This window comes from Onychostoma macrolepis, chromosome 20, assembly GCF_012432095.1.
Source record: "Onychostoma macrolepis isolate SWU-2019 chromosome 20, ASM1243209v1, whole genome shotgun sequence".
In the NCBI taxonomy this organism is placed as follows: Eukaryota; Metazoa; Chordata; class Actinopteri; order Cypriniformes; family Cyprinidae; genus Onychostoma; species Onychostoma macrolepis.
This window is the reverse complement of record NC_081174.1, coordinates 13,920,279-13,940,265: the sequence shown is the minus strand read 5'-3', so window position 1 is coordinate 13,940,265 and position 19,987 is coordinate 13,920,279. Positions and strand designations below refer to the sequence as shown.

Sequence of the window (19,987 nt, the reverse complement as noted above, 5' to 3'; positions counted from 1 at the left end):
CACAAACCACTGCAGATGACTGCAAATGGTGCAGCCAGTTAAAACGAAAGCTACTCTGCCTTGACTCGTTTATTCGATCTAGAGATGTGTCACAGGTCAACTAGTCACATCCAATAACTGACTACTCTAGTAGTGAGGAGCTAGCGTTTTGGTAACACTTCACAATATGGTTAATGCATTAGGAATCACAAACTAAAGATGAACAACTGTTTTAACAGTATTTATTAATCTAGGTTAATGTTAATTTATAGATATACTTTAAGGAACGTTAAAAACGTATCTTTAATGTTAATGTAAAAATGTTTTGTTAATTGTTCATTAAGCGATCGCGCTTAAGTTATCACACAGAACCTTATTGTAAAGTGTTGCCATTCTTTCTAGATTTTTAAAGTGATGTGTTAATTAGCATGCAAATAACTAGCTGTTAGATAGTTTGTAAATATAAAAGTCTCTTGTAAAAGTTGTATGTCTAAATTTAACATTTTAAAGTTTCACTTCAACATCCATACACAATCAGACAGATGTCTTTGGCTATTGCGTAGCTTTTCGTGCTGTTTTTTTAAAGAGTCCCGCGACAAACTTTTTACGATAGTAACTTTTAAAAATCTGTTTTTCCATTCCGTCTATTTGTTTTTGAACACTAGAACTATGTAAATGCTTCCTAAAAACACTGCATAGATATTATTTTGTTTCAATTAATTTGGTACCATTCTTAAAAGGCAGCGTGTGAAAATGTGACACTGTCCCACCCACGACTTTACCGTGGCTTCCGTCAACCCCCATGAAAGACAAAAGCAAAAACAAAAACAAAAGATGGACACTGCTTACTTGGACATTTTGAAGCCTTGGGGGAGCAGCGATCTATAATCAGTCCCAATCAACAGCCACCTGCTCTGATGCTGAACTGGACAATTACTGCTTTTTGTTGACTGAAGACACGGCCAGCTGTGACTGGCTAATTACACAGTCAATAGTGTAATCAGTTGTGAGGCTCTAGCACTTCTTTCCCAGGTGAGACGAGAATGAGTGGCTTCGCTGAAAGACCAGTTAAGGGGGAAGGGAACTCGGAGGGCAATAGATAATTGTTTACTAAAGGCCCATGTAACGGTCTCCTAGCAACTGCCCAGCAAGCTCCCAATCAGGTGTGGCTGACTCTGCCGTTTAGCCTTGAAGCGTAGTGGTCCTCCACTCTGACGGACAGATACAGCTGCCGTCTCTATCATCAACATTCACTGTGCCACCAGAGAGGCTCTTTAACGTCTCTCAATCTCTTACGCTGGAGTTACACATCCACTAAAACTGTAACTCAACTCTGTGTTACACAACTGCAAGGGACTAGAACTAACAGATGAGGATCTTAGGGTGTATTCACACCTGTCTTGTTAGGTTCAATTGAATCTGACTCAAGTTCGTTTGCCCCCTTGGTGCGGATATTTTTGGCAGATGTGAATACAGCAATTGCACTCGGGTGTGGACCAAACAACTGTACCGAGTCCCAACTGAAGAGGAGGTCTCGGTCTGGTTCCAAACGAACTCTGGTACGGTTCAATGGACGAACCAATGAATGGATGTCCTTAGCACAAGTGTGGTTGTCTACAATTTCTGTTTCACTTGCAAAAAGGGCAGTGTGAAAGTGAACCACACCAAATGAAAAGAAAAATAAATAAATAAATAAAAAAAACACTGTATTTGGCCCGGACCAAATCAAGTAAACTACTGGACTTTCCTGGTGTGAATACAGCCTAACTGATAAATTCACCTAAGTGGACCTAAGTAGCACATAGTGCATTTCAATCTTGATATGCACTTCTTAAAAACAAAAGATCAATCTTTAACTCCATGCAAGCGTTTCCTGCATTCCCACTACTGAATCTAAATCCCAAAAGCAGAAAAAAAGCTATATTTTACTCTAGTTTGCAGTCAAAATTTTATTTGATATGATAAAAACAATAAAATAATAGCAAAAACACATTCCTCACAGGTTGCATGCAATAATACACAGTGTGTTGTCTAATTCACACTAGTTCTTGTTAGTGAATCAAAACAAAGAATGCAACTAGTGTAGCCAAATTCATAAACAAATTATTCTTTTGAGTGGATCATTGTAATGACTCATTCGAAAAGACTAATTTTACTCTTTCAGAGAAGTCTAAGTGTAATTTTATAATAATTTTACACAAGAATAAAGGCTGAACATATTAAAAGCATATATGTTCCCACATTGTTATAAAACATTGAAAGAAATGCCATTTAAAATGTACTAGAATTCCACATGCAGTAGCAAAAGGAATCAAATTAAATTCAAAGCTTTTATCAAATCGGGAAATCTGTATTGTTACTAATAAGCAAAACATCAAGGCAATGGCTTTACCAAAACCAATCTCTGAAATCTTGATAAATAAACCAGAGATAGGCTAAAAGAAAACAAACTGCACCTCCGACAGGTGGCGGACTCAATCTCCAAGCCTCTGGGCGAGGTTCTAGATATCTTTATACAATGCACTCTAGATGAGGTTACACCGAGCACATCAAACAGATGTCCGGATGCACAGGCACTCAAGAACACATTCCTCTGGCAATTTCATTAGCATCCATGAGACACTAAGAAACTGCAAACACACAGCATTTGAAACTCAAACTCAATCACAGGCTTTCAGACACGGATCTACAACCACACATCATGTGATCAGAGTTATACAGGGACATATCTAGGTGAATTTTCAAGCGGTGGTCAGAAGAGAAGCAGGTGTAGCATCAAAGGCGGCCCCGAAAGGGTCAGTTTGATAGCATGTTACACATTAACTTAAAAGGTTGAGTGTTTGTGTGTTGGGTGGAGGGGTTAGTCTTTTATGCCTACGGGAGGGTTAGTTTAGGGGTCTGCCAGGTGAGTGTGTGCCTAACTGGGCTGGCGTCCAAAGCTGACAGTCAATACTACACGACATCTCTTTTTTTGTTGTTGTTGCAGTTGTTGTTTGCGGGTGTGACACCGAACTGCATAAAACATTGCAGCGATTTGCTACCTGATATCAGCATCAGTAATGTGCCTGCGTGTCTGGAGAGACACTTGATAAGTTTTTCACATATTAACACAAGGGAGATGCAAGTAGTACAAGGCTACCCTTACAACAAATTACCATGGTAACTATATTTCCACTAAAATCCCACAGTTACTAGTTATTGTGTACTAACTAATATAAAAGTGCAATATTACCCACTAATGACAAAATATACAAACTGATCAAAAATCTAGAAGCTTCTCATATTGTTTCAAGGTGATTCTAAAATAATTTATTAGCGCTGTACAGATGTAGGCTATTTGTTGTTAAGCATTTGATAGGCTACTTTGTCAGTTTTACCGATTAAAACTTTTTTTTAAAAATTGTTTTTGTTTTTTAAGTATAATTTCACATCTGGATCTGTGATTATTTTACTAAATGTTTCATAATTGAAATGCAACCATGCACGTTGAAACGCGTGTTACTTATGTTTCCCCTAACAATAAGAACAGTAACTACGGAGTTTTAGCTGAAACTTTGGTTGCCGTGGTACATTTTTGTAAACATTATAAGCTACAAAAGAGCGTTTTAACAAATTCACAAAAACCAATAACACCACAATTACGGGAAAAGCAGCTGCCGCTGGATTGCGCGTCGTATTTTAACATCAAGTACACTAGAAGCTTTGAGAAAGATTCGCTTCACTCGAAGCCAACTGAAATCAACGGAGAAGTCAGAACTTAGTAAGCTGCCTACCTAGTCATCTTTATTCTCGCGCCTGTGATGCCCAAAAATGAGACACAACCAGCTACGCGTGATATGTTGTTTCAAATATGACTTTCTTCCGTTAGCAGAATGACAGTCCCAATTCACTTACAATGCAAGTGACTGGTGACTGTCATTCCGTTCAACATCTCTTTTTGTGCTCCAAGGAAAGCGAATAAGTCATACAGGTTTGAAACAACATGATGAGTGTGACTACAAGGCAGAATTTAGATTTATGAGTGAACTATCTCTTTAAGAAATGTGTGTCACCTTAAATGCACCTTATCGCAGCCAGTTTCAAAGACGCACAGCAAAGTGAATGTACTAAAGATAACCGTTCTTAACCATCATAACCTTTTTCTACACATAAATCGTTTGGACACAGCAGCCTTACACGCCCACGATTAAAAAAAGAGACCCTGTCATCACAGTAACAATATAGTGCACTCAACTTCCGAGCAGTGACAGCTCACCGCGGCGCTTTATTATTATAGCTCATGCAGAGACGCGCACTTACCGGCCAGGCGAAGTGAAAGGGGATGATGATCTTTCCCACATCGCTCGTTTTGCTGGGGTTGTTCTTTGCAGTCTTAAAAGAAAATATATTTCCACCGAGAATGTCAGTAGATCCAGAGCCAAAGGTGCACGGCCCAGTGGTGGTGACTTCAGACTGGTACTCCTTCAGACACACTTTAAAGTAAGTATCGCACTCGTCCCGTACGCAGCGCTGGTCTTGAGAGTTCCGCGTGCCGTCGCAACATTCCCCGTCCCACAACTCACCGTTTACATTTTCTACAGCAATCAGCTGCAGCTCAAAATAGCCAGAGGACTGGGACACCTAAAAATAACATTTGAATAAAATAAATAAATAAACAGAGTAGCCATAATAATGGTTGCTTTTTATAAAAAATGCAGATCGGGTTTGCAAAACTGATAGCTGGTAGCCTAGTTTTATTTGAGGGAATGTGTTGCGTGCGCTTGTGCATTGAAGTCTCCAGAGAATCAGTCTACAATTTTGCTAACCTGTACAGAGGGTGGAAACGGCTATTTTAAATGACGGGGTGCAAGTTAACATTTATTACAATCTCCAGACATTTCCAAATGCATGAGCACATGTGGCTGCGTAATTCAAATATCGATTACTTTGAGCAAAATTAATTGAAATCGTCTGCCCACACCCATCAACTTTTGCCTGCTGATCACTGCTATTGCAATTAAATCGATCTGCAATACTAGAAACAATCAGCGCGCTCACCTTCGTCCATATCGTTAACAGCAGGCACGCGATTGGGAGCCAATTCCTAATCCTGATACAATTCCACATGCCGCTGATTTATGCGTTATGAATACAAGATGGAAAACGGCCGTTGACCGGCGACAGGATCCTCCGCTCCTGACATGCAAAAATTCACAAGCGTGGTGTGTTTGCGCGGTGATGTCTGGGCTGATCTCTCCCTCGGTCTGATCACTTCACGGCAAAATGATGTGTTCACAGCTACCACACGCCTGAGGAGATCTCACGTGATTGACAGCTGGTTGAACCAATCACAAAACGTCCTGCTGATTCGTTTGGCCAACCGCCACTCGAGGGCGGAGCATTGTCAAAAACTTACGCTGTCTATTCCCTTGTTTCACAACGAGCAATAAAACGCGTGGTCTTTTTCCATCACGAATTCTGGCATTTTTGTAACAGAATTTGTATGTTATTTGAATGGTTACTAAATACATTCAGCGACAATCACACAGCAAATGTAACAGATTTTGCATTTTAAGCACTCAAACATGATCCCGTTGGCTGGAAATGTATCTATCCATCAACCATATTCGTTTTAAACACTGTGGGATATCCTAACATTTAAATTGGCATATTCTAAATTAACTTAGTGTTTGATTTGAATTCCTTTCATATTGTGATTATAATTTTTATAAAAAATTACTTTATTTTATTATTTCTTTAGTAGCCTATCATTGTGTGTAGGCTACTGATGCTTTGGGAATATTACATGTAAAACAGTCAAGTCAATGAAGTGCTTTAAAATTTGATTGAAATTCACAATTGAAAATATTATGAGAAAAGCACAAAACCACGTAAAGTAGTCCGAGCCTCAGGAAACCCGTATATCCTCGCTGCAGTTCAATGTCCTGATGCGTGCTCAGCCTGCTAGTGTGATTTGACACAGGTGAGAGCGCCCTCTACTGTACATGTGCATTAACCTGAAAAGAGAGACCCCAAGAAGACAGAAGACAAACATCGAAAAGCCTTTATATTTAAACTATTTACAGAAAAAAAGGTATAATCTAAAGCTATAATTACCTTAGTGCCTAAAGCAGTGGTTCTCAATCCTCAATCCTTGAAAGAAAAAAGAATAAAACATCTTAAAGGAATGGTTCACCCAAAAACGAAAATTTTCTGACCCCTCAGCCTCAGGTCATCGAACAAGATATAGATAAGATTGTTTCTTCATATGAACAAATTTGGAGAAATTTAGCATTGCTTTTTCTGCTCACCAAAGGATCCTCTGCAGTGAATGGGTGCTGTCAGAGTGAGAGTCCAAACTGTTTTATCACAGGAGGAAGCACAATTATGGACCATGGCCAGAAGGAATGATTTAAAGTTTAAATGCTTAATAATGGATTTGTTTCTTACAAACATGCAGATTTTAATTTCACAAGACGTTAAATGATGGACTGGAGTCGTGTGGATTACTCGTGGATTATTGTGATATTTTTATCAGCTCTCATTCTGATGGCACCCATTCACTCCAGAGAATCCATTGGTGAACAAGTAATGCTATTTCTCCAAATTTGTTCTGATGAAGAAAAACTCATCTATAGAAGTGTTCATTTTTGGGCAAACATTACTTTTAAAACCAAGCCTGAAAACATCTTAAACCAGCCTAAACTGGTTTGAGGGCTGGTTTTAGAAGCGTTTTGGGCATCTTTCAGCTAAGAGATTGGCTTGCCGACCAGCTGAACACCAGCTTGGCCAGGCTGACAGACCAGCTAGACCAGCTGGTCCTGGATAATACCTCAACACTCCACATTTTGCATATCTCCCTTATTTATCACACCTGATTTATATCATCAGCTCATTAATAAAAGCTGAGAGACCTGAACTGTGTGTCAAATAAAGGAATCATACAAATGAGCAGTACTGAGCTCTTCCATCACTTTTAAATATTTCTGATTTGTATTAAAAGGCAGGCTGCATGCTTTTGTGAGCGCATGAAGTAACGCAGACAGGCAGTGTGGCCTAACAGGCTCTGGTTTTCTTATGCCACCCAACACCCTCTCACCTGGCAACTGCCGTATCACTAGGCACGCTGTAAATAAATGCAACGATTACTTAAATACTGGGGGAGGCTGGAGGAAAAGAAGAAGAAGAAGGTAGGGGTGGGTAATAACAGATTTGTGTTGGAGACGATGGGGGAAGGGGGAGTGCTGGACTGCCGGACAGAGATGGTGGTGCTGGCAGGCGTGTTTTGGTGGCTCCCCTCATCCATATTTCATGGCTTTTCCTTTGAGGCCTCGCATATAAACCTATGGCCAATGCATTGATTCCCTTTTATCTCCAATCATGGCCTTGACCCACTTTAATGGCTTTCACAATTGTTAGTTGCTCATTTCCTCCTAAAAGGCAGCTGCGACTGGGATATCAGAAAATAATGAATCCCTTGTTGCGATTCTGACAAAACCATATGTTAAAGTGACAGCATCATTCAGCCATGCAGAAACAAAACAAAACAAAAAAAAAAAAACAGGGCATCAAATAGCAACATTTGTACTTGCTGACAGGTTATAAATCAAATGGGATCCATTTGCTTTTTGAATTGCTGTGCTCAATTTTTATCCCTATATTTGATGCATGACCTTATTACTGAAGCTTGTTTCCATAGCGATAGGCTTATGATTTTACTGTAAAGCAAGCACTGGAAATTAAATGTGATATAAGTAGATTTCCCAAAGGTGAGAAATTATTGATAGGAAAATCACACAGATTTATTGCCGCTAGACACTGGGCTCTTCGTATCAAGTCACACAGAAGTTGCTATCTTTTTTCACAAATGCTCTTCATAACATATTTTTGATATGCCCTCCAGTTTTTGTCTTAGTTTGAGGTTAAACAACATCTTTTGTTAACATATATTGGACTCATGAAGTAAAAAATGTCAACCATTCAAATATCATGTGTCAAAATATAGGCATGATTAGCAGAATATTTACATGAGATCTGATGAAGAAAAACACAATGCTAATTTTTGTCATCCTTACCATTATTTTCCCATATAAATGTGTAAAGTAACTGCAGGATACTCAGTAACTGAATTATAATTGCTTCATGAGAATTTCTTAAATGGTAATGAGGATTTTAATTTGATTGCAACCAAATGCAAACAAAATCAATTTTATAGGCAACCAAATACTTTGATACTTTAAGTAAAATAAAAAGTACAGGTTATGCCTCTAGTCTTTGCTTTACTGTTAAGGAAAAGAGAAAAAAGAACAGATTATGCCTTTCATTTTGCTTGACCTTTAAGGGAAAACAGTACAGGCAATACCCCTATTTTGTTTTTGTTTTTTAATTTATTTATTTGCTTTACCTTAGGCAAAAAAGTGGGAAAAAATAAGTACAGGTTTTACATCTGTTTTTTGCTTTACCTTTGTTCATACCTGGCCAATAACCTGAGGCAATTTACTTTAATCTGAACATAATCCTTACAAAGCGTGACTCACATATAATTTCATGCAAAAGGCTAATCTTGCCAGCCCTGACATTAACTAATGTCATCCGTGGAGGTGTGACACCCTGCATGAGGCTGTCAGTCAATGGTCAGTGAGTTTTAAGTTTTTTTTAGCCCATGTCCATAATAACAAATGTGTCACAAATGTCTTTTTTTCAGAGCAGATGAGTTTAAATGAGGCATTACAGCAGAAAGGTATCAAGGGAAAAAATACAAATTATATGTGGCTTTAAAAATCTGAAATAAACTACTTATCCTCCCTTAACTTTAAAAGAGCAAACAGAAGAATGAGGAAATGGCATCGGTTGTTCTCAATGGAATCTCACTCTTCACGTTCCAAAAACGATTCTCCTAGTAAGCCGTTGGACACTAAAGCCTCATTTATGAAGACATGATAGACAACTAGTGAAGTATGTCACATTACATAACGTGAATGACTCCTTGTTATGTGTTTTAAAGTACTTTTCTCATTTGTTATTGGTAACTAACATTCATCATCTGAATCATAATGTTGACTGAGAAAAATATATCACGTGTTGATGGGAATTGTATAAAGTAAACTGTAAAATAATATCTCTTTTCAGGGGTCAAATCCCTGTCAAGCACTCTCACTGTGACCTCTTGCATGGTAAAAGTGGTGTGCATATTTGCAGTGGTGCATAACACGAGGGCATCCGACACCTGACGAAGCTGTGACTCCCCACACCCTGATCACTGATCCCTGCTTAGTCTTCTTATCTCCGAGGAAACATTACTTCCTCTAGCACTGTAACCTAAACAAGGGATGCATCTTAGGACAGACAGAGCTCATCTTCAGTCAGTGTGTGCTTGTGTAACAAGTATGTAAATCACAGGCAGAGGTGGACATTAACGAAGTAGATTTACTTGAGTATTGTACTTAAGTACACTTTTTGAGTATCTGTACTTTACTTGAGTATTATTTTTTTCTGGAAACTTGCGACTTTAACTTCACTACATTTGAAAGACAAATATCGTACTTTTTCCTCAACTACATTTATATCAAGGTCCCCAAGTAGAAAGTCGTTATATGTCGCAGTTTTACAGTGTGTTCATTTTCAGATTCACTGAACCCTTTTTTTTCCCTGCGAAAATCCGGCCTGCGATCTGCCAGGACCTTCCTGTGTTGCCAAGTCTTACAGTATTTCTAAGCCTGCAGTTTTCCGCCTAGCTTTGAATGGACATTTGGCTGATTTGTTTTTTTTACGCAAATCTGGCAGCCTCGGGATCTTCCCCACTAAACTAATGTAAACGTCCGCGCTACTGCACAGCTAAAAGCGCTCTAAAAAGGCATGTGTTAACTCTTTAAAGCCCTTTGGAAAATTAACCGTGTTTTTACTATAGTAACCATATGCTATTTGTAGTAAAACTTCAGTAACCACAAATTTACCATTGTTTCATTATATTAACTATAGTTAGATTTTTGTAGTTAAACTATGGCAATACAAATGGTAGGCTAATATATCTGTCAAAAATCGCTGCCCTCACTTTACTATATATATACAGGTGCATCTCAATAAATTAGAATGTCGTGGTAAAGTTCATTTATTTCAGTAATTCAACTCAAATTGTGAAACTTGTGTATTAAATAAATTCAATGCACACAGACTGAAGTAGTTTAAGTCTTTGGTTCTTTTAATTGTGATGATTTTGGCTCACATTTAACAAAAACCCACCAATTCACTATCTCAACAAATTAGAATACTTCATAAGACCAATAAAAATTTTTTTTTTTAGTGAATTGAATGTATGTTCATTTACTGTATATGTACTCAATACTTGGTAGGGGCTTCTTTTGCTTTAATCACTGCCTCAATTCGGCGTGGCATGGAGGTGATCAGTTTGTGGCACTGCTAAGGTGGTATGGAAGCCCAGGTTTCTTTGACAGTGGCCTTCAGCTCATCTGCATTTTTTTGGTCTCTTGTTTCTCATTTTCCTCTTGACAATACCCCATAGATTCTCTTAGGTCTGGTGAGTTTGCTGGCCAGCCAAGCACACCAACACCATGGTCATTTAACCAACTTTTGGTGCTTTTGGCAGTGTGGGCAGGTGCCAAATCCTGCTGGAAAATTAAATCAGCATCTTTAAAAAGCTGGTCAGCAGAAGGAAGCATGAAGTGCTCCAAAATTTATTGGTAAACGGGTGCAGTGACTTTGGTTTTCAAAAAACACAATGGACCAACACCAGCAGATGACATTGCACCCCAAATCATCACAGACTGTGGAAACTTAACACTGGACTTCAAGCAACTTGGGCTATGAGCTTCTCCACCCTTCCTCCAGACTCTAGAACCTTGGTTTCCAAATGAAATACAAAACTTGCTCTCATCTGAAAAGAGGACTTTGGACCACTGGGCAACAGTCCAGTTCTTCTTCTCCTTATCCCAGGTAAGACGCCTCTGACGTTGTCTGTGGTTCAGGAGTGGCTTAACAAGAGGAATACGACAACTGTAGCCAAATTCCTTGACACGTCTGTGTGTGGTGGCTCTTGATGCCTTGACCCCAGCCTCAGTCCATTCCTTGTGAAGTTCACCCAAATTCTTGAATCGATTTTGCTTGACAATCCTCATAAGGCTGCGGTTCTCTCGGTTGGTTGTGCATCTTTTTCTTCCACACTTTTTCCTTCCACTCAACTTTCTGTTAACATGCTTGGATACAGCACTCTGTGAACAGCCAGCTTCTTTGGCAATGAATGTTTGTGGCTTACCCTCCTTGTGAAGGATGTCAATGATTGTCTTCTGGACAACTGTCAGATCAGCAGTCTTCCCCATGATTGTGTAGCCTAGTGAACCAAACTGAGAGACCATTTTGAAGGCTCAGGAAACCTTTGCAGGTGTTTTGAGTTGATTAGCTGATTGGCATGTCACCATATTCTAATTTGGTGAGATAATGAATTGGTGGGTTTTTGTTAAATGTGAGCCAAAATCATCACAATTAAAAGAACCAAAAGCCCTATTCGGACGGAACTAGTTTTACAGGGGGTCGTTAGAGAAATGTGTGTTTCACAGACGTACTTGGTGGTTTTAATCCCGTCCGAATCTGCCATGTCTGTGTTTTTCTCACACAACCTCTGTAATAATTCCAGAGCAAATTACCTACTGTTTTTCAGAAAACTCAGTGATCCTCTGAGAAAACTAATCCCGTCCGAATGCGAATGTCTGTGATTGCCGGTGAGATTTTTTTTCACACCGCATTTCCTTGTGTGTTTTGGCCAACGTGAATTACCATAGACGCTCTTACCGCGCTCATGTTTGATATATTTGCCTCCCGGCAAGGAAAGAATAAGTAAATAAATTAAAAACAATAATAAAATCAAGAGTCAGATCACGTAAACCATTCAGACTGGCTATTGTAATATCTGCGTCAGGTAAAATTACTTGCGTTCATTTCTGCCCTCAATTACATAATGTTTTAATTACATATGCACCTTTATGAAAATTAAACACGGGTTTACTACAAATAAGTAAAACTAAAGCAACCACACATTAACATGGTTTTGCTATACTAGCCATATAGCTTCACCATGGTATTTATATTAAAACTGTTATACTAATGGTAATCAATCCGAATGACACGCAATGCACGCAAACAGAGTGCGTGACCTCTGAAACGCCCAGATGTACAAGACAGCCCCTCCCACCTCTGTAATAAACACAGAGATGTTAGTCCCGTCCGAATTGGTACATGAAAATCGCAGACGTCAGGTGATAAGAATCGAAACTCAAACGTAGTTTAGAAAACTAGTCCAGTCCGAATAGGGATAAAGACTTAAACTACTTCAGTCTGTGTGCATTGAATTTATTTAATACACGAGTTTCACAATTTGAGTTGAATTACTGAAATAAATGAACTTTTCCACGACATTCTAATTTATTGAAATGCACCTGTATATATAAACTTAGGCCTACTGGTAAATTACTGCTCAAAACTGGTCAGGGAAGTATATAAATCGAAACATTATTTTATTGTCAAAATTGTCAAAAATCTGTCTTTACAACTTTCACTTGTAGTGGAGAATTATTTGACCAGTTGTATCTGTACTTTCACTCAAGTAAGGAAGTTGTGTACTTTGGCCGCCTCTGAATGCAGCCTAGTAAAAAATGTAAACTTACTATTCAGTGCTCAAATTGAAATTAGGTTTAATACCAAAACAATGCTTCAGATATGTCTCATGATGATTGAACAAATAGGCTATCCAGAACAATGGGCTGTCTGTAATGACAAGTTGCAGTGTGTGTAGGCTTCTTGTGTCTGCCCTTGAGAATGACCTGACACACCCCCGACTGATTCGCTCCTTCAGAGCAGGTGCAGATTGCTCTGCTCAATAATCTTTACAATTAGACCTTATACAATGAGCCCAATCAACCTTGACACTTTGTAACAAGGAAAGAGAACTCACAGATTCACTGCACTCTGCAATACAAATACTACAACACCAATAAAGAACTAACCTATAGATAGATAGATAGACACACAAACAGATAGAGCACACAGACGGATAGATACACAGATAGTAAGATAGATAGATAGATAGATAGACAGACTATTCCGAATTCCGGAAATGTTGGGACGTTTTTTAAATTGGAATAAAATGAAAACTAAAAGACTTTCAAATCACATGAGCCAATATTTTATTCACAATAGAACATAGAGAACATAACAAATGTTTAAACGGAGAAATTTTACACTTTTATCCACTAAATGAGCTTGTTTCAAATTTGATGCCTGTTACAGGTCTCAAAAAAGTTGGCAACAAAGGGCTGAAAAAGCAAGAAATTTTGAAAAGATTTGGTTGGGAGAACATCTAGCAACTGATTAACATCAGGTCTGTAACATGATTAGCTATAAAAGGGATGTATTAGAGAGGCAGAGTCTCTCAGAAGTAAAGATGGGCAGAGGCTCTCCAATCTGTGAAAGAGTGTGTAAAAGATTGTGGAATACTTTAAAAACAGCATTCCTCAATGTCAAATTGCAAAGGCTTTGCAAATCTCATCATCTACAGTGCATAACATCAACAAAAGATTCAGAGAAACTGGAGAAATCTCTGTGCATAAGGGACAAGGCCGAAGACCTTTGTTGGATGGCCGTGGTCTTCGGGCCTTCAGATGACACTGCATCACTCATCGGCATGATGCTGTCATTGACATTACTAAATGGGCCCAGGAATACTTCCAGAAACCACTGTCAGTAAACACAATATGCTGTGCCATCTGCAGATGCCAACTAAAGCTCTATCATGCAAAAAGGAAGCCATGTGAACATGGTCCAGAAGCGCTGCCGTGTCCTGTGAGCCAAGACTCATTTAAAATGGACTGTTTCAAAGTGAAAAAGTGTTCTATGGTCAGACGATGCCAAATTTGACATTCTTGTAGGAAATCACGGATGCCGTATCCTCCGGGCTAAAGAGGAGGGAGACCTTCCAGCGTGTTATCAGTGTTCAGTTCAAAAGCCAGCATCTCTGATGGTATGGGGGATGCATAAGTGCATACGGTATGGGCAGCTTGCATGTTTTGGAAGGCACTATGAATGCTGAAAGGTGTATATAAAGGCTTTAGAGCAACATGTGCTCCCCTCCAGACGATGTCTATTTCAGGGAAGGCCTTGTGTATTTCAGCAGGACAATGCAAAACCACATACTGCAGCTATTACAACAGCATGGCTTCTTAGTAGAAGAGTCCGGGTGCTGAATTGGCCTGCCTGCAGTCCAGATCTTTCACCTATAGAGATCATTTGGCACATCGTTAAACGAAAAATACGTCAAAGACGACCACAAACTCTTCAGCAGCTGGAAACCTATATCAGGCAAGAATGGGACCAAATTCCAACACCAAAATTCCAGAAACTCATAACCTCGATTCCCAGACATCTTCAAACTGTTTTGAAAAGAAGAGGAGATGCTACACCATGGTAAACATGACCCCGTCCCAACTATTTTGAGACCTGTAGCAGGCATCAAATTTGAAATGGGCTCATTTTGTGCATAACATTTTAAAATTTCTCAGTTTAAACATTTGTTATGTTATCTATGTTCTATTGTGAATAAAATATTGGCTCATGTGATTTGAAATTCTTTAGTTTTCATTTTATTCAAATTTTAAAAAACATCGCAACATTTCCGGAATCGGGTTGTAGATGGATAGATAGGTAGATAGATAGATAGATAGATTGATATATAGAGAGAGAGATGCACACATAGATAGATAGAAAGAAAGATACACAGATAGACAGACAGACAGACAGACAGATAGAAAGATAGATAGAAAGATTTTATTTAAATTTTATTCGTCAAGAAAACATTTACATAAAAGTTTGTATTTTGAAAATATACTCAAATAAAACACATAGCCAAATACATAATTTACATTACAGTAATGTTCTAATGTATTTTGTACATAATAATGTAATGTAGCTGCACATTTGTTTCAAAACAATTTCACATTCACCCTGGACATGTTTAATGAGGAGCAGCAGCAACTGATAAATTATGCTAACAATATATAATTAGAGCCCACTTGAGAATGTTGATGAGTTGTGTGTAATCAAGAGACTCTTCACCCTCATTTCATGTGCGTCTCTGAAGAGGGCAGAGTGCAGGGACATGCCTATGCTATTTGTGTCATTAAAGACATAATACATCTGCACAGAGGATTGTTTTGTTGTCAAATTAATTCAAGGGGGACACATATCTGTTTATTATCCACATCCCCCATTTTCAAGTATTTTGAATATCCCATTCCCAACTCATATTTACCGCTTACCTCTATTCATTTTTCATCTACTATATTTCAGCTGTGCTATGTGTGAATGCTAAACAATAGATTTATGCTATTATAATCACATCTGGAGCTCATGCCTTAATCTTTTCAGGGTTGTTTCAGTCTTATGTACTAAAAAGCAGTATTAACCTCCACTTGAGATGGGTATTTTTTCCATACGTGAAATGGTTATATTTGGGCTGGAAATGTCCAGGATGTCCGTCCTGTTTATGACATCACACACTGGCTTCTGAATCTCATGAGAGCAGAGCATATCGAAATCTACATGCTTTGACTGCCCAAAAACAGCAGCGACATGCACTCATCCAGGATATCCTACAACAGAGTCGGAATGGTGACTCCCCTGTTTGCTTGTTATTATTCTGCTCCATTCCAAGCCCCACATCCGTCCACTGGTTCAAAGAGGGTTCACCGAGTCTAACAGTAGACAGTGGAATCAGAACTCCTTTCTTGCCTATCACACAGAAAGGGAGAGAAAGATAGAAAGAAGTCGACTTTGTAGGAGACAGAGCAGCAGGGGAGTGTAGTCAGCGAAGCCTCATAAATATCTACAATGTCTATGATAAGCAGAGAGGACCTTGTGTTCTCACAGCCTCACTCTGAGTCAAAACATGCATCATTCCTGTCACCCGAAACAGTGAAGAGTGACCCCTGCACAAACAATGACCAGGACATGTCTGTAGCTGAGTTACAAAATGATGACACAATGAAAATTTGATGCTTTAGAGGCTACAGAATTTTGTATTTTTAATTATTGTAATAATATAAAAGCTTTTTAATTTTTTGCTGCATTTATTATTAACATTTGTATAAAATGTTATTTTCACCAAAGCTACATTTATTTGATCAATTGAAATTCAATATTTTAATATTGTTTTTAAGTTATTTTTTATTATTTATTTATTCCTGTGATGGAAAAGCAGAATTTTTAGCATCCATTACTCCACTCTTCAGTGTCATACGATCCTTCAGAAATCATTCTAATATGCTGATTTGCTGCTAAAGAAACATTTCTTATTATTATCAAGGTTGAAAACAGTTGAGCTGCACTGTAATGATTTTATAGAATAGAAAGAACAGAATTTATTTGTTTACCTTTATTTTAATTATTATTTAATAAAAAATGAAGGAAACTACTGATGCCCTCATCCATGAGATTCCTCCACAGGGATCTGCTTAAATTTTTCATTCAGGATCTGAATTGCAACAATGAAGCAAAAATTCGACACCTGTTGACCACGCCATGTTTGGTGACCACCATTTCCAAGCCAAAAGGCTCTCAGGACACAGAGTGGGCAGTCATATCCTGTTTCACTGCCCCCGTGCGCACACCATTTCTCATTAGCATACAGATGGACAGTGTGTTGGAATCATATTGTGTGTCCTCCTGCTCTTTGTTTGCCAGTCATAACTCCAGAGGTGGGCACAATGCTCGCTGCTCTTCAAAGAGCTGGTCACACCTGGGAGTGTTCTGAGAAAGGGAGTAGGCACCCATAGCCAGCTGCACAGATGGCCTCTCACGCTAAAGCACAATGGGCGAGCTGTAAGAGGTCCATGTGTCGGGTTACATATGAAAGTGCTCAGCAAAACTCAGGACGAATTTGGGAGCTATGACGCGTAAGAGGAGCTCATTACTATTTCATCATCAGTAGTGACATAGTGGAAACATCATGTTGTGATGGGCTTGTGTGGTGTATGCTAGGGTTTCTCATTACCTACAAACATTACATTACCCTACACTCTTTACTGCAGAAGCTTGTTTGCTCCACATGGAATAATAATACAAAAATAATAAAAAGAGCAATTGCAACTTTTCATCTCACTATCCTTAGGGGGGAAAAAGATATAATCTCAGAATTCTAAAAAGTCCTATTATTTATTTTACTTTTTTCAAGAAACAGGCTTACATACTTTGGCTCAAAATACTTGAAAAAACAATGCGGGTATTCATGATAAAAAAAGGACAAAACTTTTAAAAAGTTCTTGGAAATGTCTTTTTATATTCATGTTGATTTCATATGGTTTTATACCATATAAAGCCTTTATAACATTTTCAAGAAAAAGACTCCAAAAGTGTCATGTTGTGTAACCATTAAGCAATTATGGTAACAATTTAGTATAGGGTCCAATCTTCACTATTAACTAGTTGCTTATTAGCATCCCTATTATTAAGATATTAGCTGTTTATTAGTAATTGTAAAGCACATATTCTGCATAACCTTATTCTACATCCCTAATGCCCAATACCTAAACTAAACAACTACCTTACTAACTATTAACTATTACTAAAGTTAACAGCAAATTAGGAGTTTATTGAGGCAAAAGTCATATTGTTTTTTTAATAGCGAGAATTGAACCTTAAAATAAAGTGTGACTGCACTTATTTGTTTTATGTGATTTTATATACATATATATAGTTCAGATATGGTATACAATTTTGATAAGCAGTACAATAATTTGTTTATTTTTTTTTTTTACCTTTACTTTTTTTCTTTTCTTTTTAGGAAATAAGGCTTCATTATAATGTCAGGACAGTTGTGTTAACCTGATATTTTTTACTCTATGCCCCCCAAAAATATTAAAATGAATTTTAATTCAGAAATTAAAAATTCATCGCTCATCATTGCATTTGTAACGTATTGACGAACAAGTTAATAGATGTGCATTATGCCATTGACGTGATGTACATTGATAAATCCAAAATGAGTAAAAATGTGCTTGGAAAATGCAATAACTGATGTTCAGTTAATGAAGAATACTAGAAGATACGCTGAAGGTTAGCAAATGCTCTAAAGAAGCAAAACAGACAGACAGGAAGACTTGCATCTCATTGAACAAAACCCTGAGGGGGTGTTCCATGACCTGTTACCATCTCGTTCCCTGGCAACAAGTTTTGCACGCAGCGCTGGTTGTACTATAGAATTTTTGAGGAATGCTGTAGGTGGATTGAAGTCAAGTCACGATTCATAAAATCCACCTCTTCCAAGAAACTCAGCCTTCAGGTCTGCAGTGATAACATCTGTTATGTACAGTACCTCAATCCAGGAACTCACAGCATCCATTTCAATGCGATACACCCCAAGGAGCTTCGCTTACAGTGTGGGGCAAACTCAAAATACTTAAGGAAGATCTGAACACAAGCACGTCAGTGTGGGTGATCCATAGCCAAGGGCAGTGGAAAAAGAAGCCCTTATCTGTAACACAAACCCACATGCTGATCATGAGATGCTCAGAAGCTGGTGTAGCTTGAAAGAGGAAACAAATGATCACTTACATGTCAGATTCCGAGTGCCCTGCCCTGAGGCACTGGAAGCAGAGTGAAAGTGAAAGCAGGAATTACTGGACCAGGACCAGTCTCAGCAGGACAATTTGGAACCCCCCCCCCAAAAAAAACCCGTCATATACTTCATAGCAGTCAAAGCATGATGATGCCATGAAATTATTATAATATGATTATTATTCCAAAGGCTCAAATGCAAAAGAGGCCTACTAAAGAATTAAAAGAGCGCTTTTGATGCACATTTGCAAAATACTATGATTATATGGTTAGATAATAATTCTTTAGACACAGACAGATGGTAAGTTGTGGCTATAGATATAAAAAAGACTACCTAAAGATGTCATGCCACAGTCTATGTTTGAGTGGTTAGACCTGGAGATAACAGGAAGGGAGGACAATCCCTTGTTGACACCTGCAGTCTCATGTGCACTGATTACAAGTATTGGTTCTAGCAGCTTAGCTTGGCTTTAGTGTCATCTACGCATCCACATCTACACAACTGAAACATTCCTCTCATTTATTGACATTTTATGCAACTATTAAGCAAGAAAATGAATGCTGAGCTGATGGCATAAAATTCACATTAAGTCGATAACATATGTAAACAAAATCATCACAATTGTCACAGCGCTTTCCTTAACAGGAGCGACACAAAGAGAAATGTTTGAAATGAGTTCCATGAGTGAGGACATTTGCAGTGGCAAGCAGTTCTGTTGATTTGTGCTGCTACCCTGTCAGATTTTGCTACCTCCCATTAAAACAGTAGGTAGTACAATAATCAACAACGTAAAATGCTACCTGTCAAATTATACAGCTTTTCCATCACACCCACCCCAACCCTAAACCTATCCTTACAGTCATGCAAATACAGTAATTATGTGTTGTTCAGGGTTATGGCTAGAAGGAATAAAGCTATGGCAGGAAACCAACAATAAGTTAATTTTTCTACCTATTAGATTGTGTTTTATTACTGTCTACACCTACCCCAACCCTAAACCTACCCCTTACAGTAATGCAAATACAGTTGTTGTTCAGCGTGAGAAAAGGGACGCAATATTGATGTGCGCATGCGCAGTAAGCCCTGGTAGGACAATGACAGGTAGGATAAAATGGGGCGTGGCGCAACGCAATCAATCACAATAACACAGCCAATTGCTGAATACGTTGCGAAAATACAAGGTATGTTTTAATGTTTAACTTTAACCTCAAACTCACACCATGCTGCTGCTGAAGACCGTTAAAGTTAAACATTAAAACACATACCTTGTATTTTCGCAACGTATTTAGCAGTGATTTTAATATAGTAGCCTATTAATAGTATTAATTTTGTAACTTTAAGATTTTGTCACAGAAAATCCCATTCTAAACATCTATAATCAATCAACATGTGTGATGCTAATCAGTCCAATGA

The 19,987-nt window shown here is 38.3% G+C and overlaps 1 protein-coding gene across 2 annotated transcripts in view; it reads right to left on the bottom strand.

Annotated features, from left to right (window-relative positions):
* jag2b (jagged canonical Notch ligand 2b) overlaps positions 1 to 5,270 on the bottom strand; it is a 52,752-nt gene extending 47,482 nt beyond the window's left edge. The window contains exons 1-2 of one of the 2 annotated variants that reach the window (XM_058755809.1): positions 5,017 to 5,270; positions 4,279 to 4,599 (exon numbers count right to left, since the gene is read on the bottom strand). In XM_058755809.1, coding sequence (XP_058611792.1) covers positions 4,279 to 4,599; positions 5,017 to 5,085 — 390 coding nt within the window. In that variant the 5' untranslated portion in view covers positions 5,086 to 5,270. The remainder of the gene's footprint in view (positions 1 to 4,278; positions 4,600 to 5,016) is intronic. The other variant, XM_058755810.1, reaches the window with a different exon arrangement.
* Between the last annotated feature and the right edge of the window lie 14,717 nt (positions 5,271 to 19,987).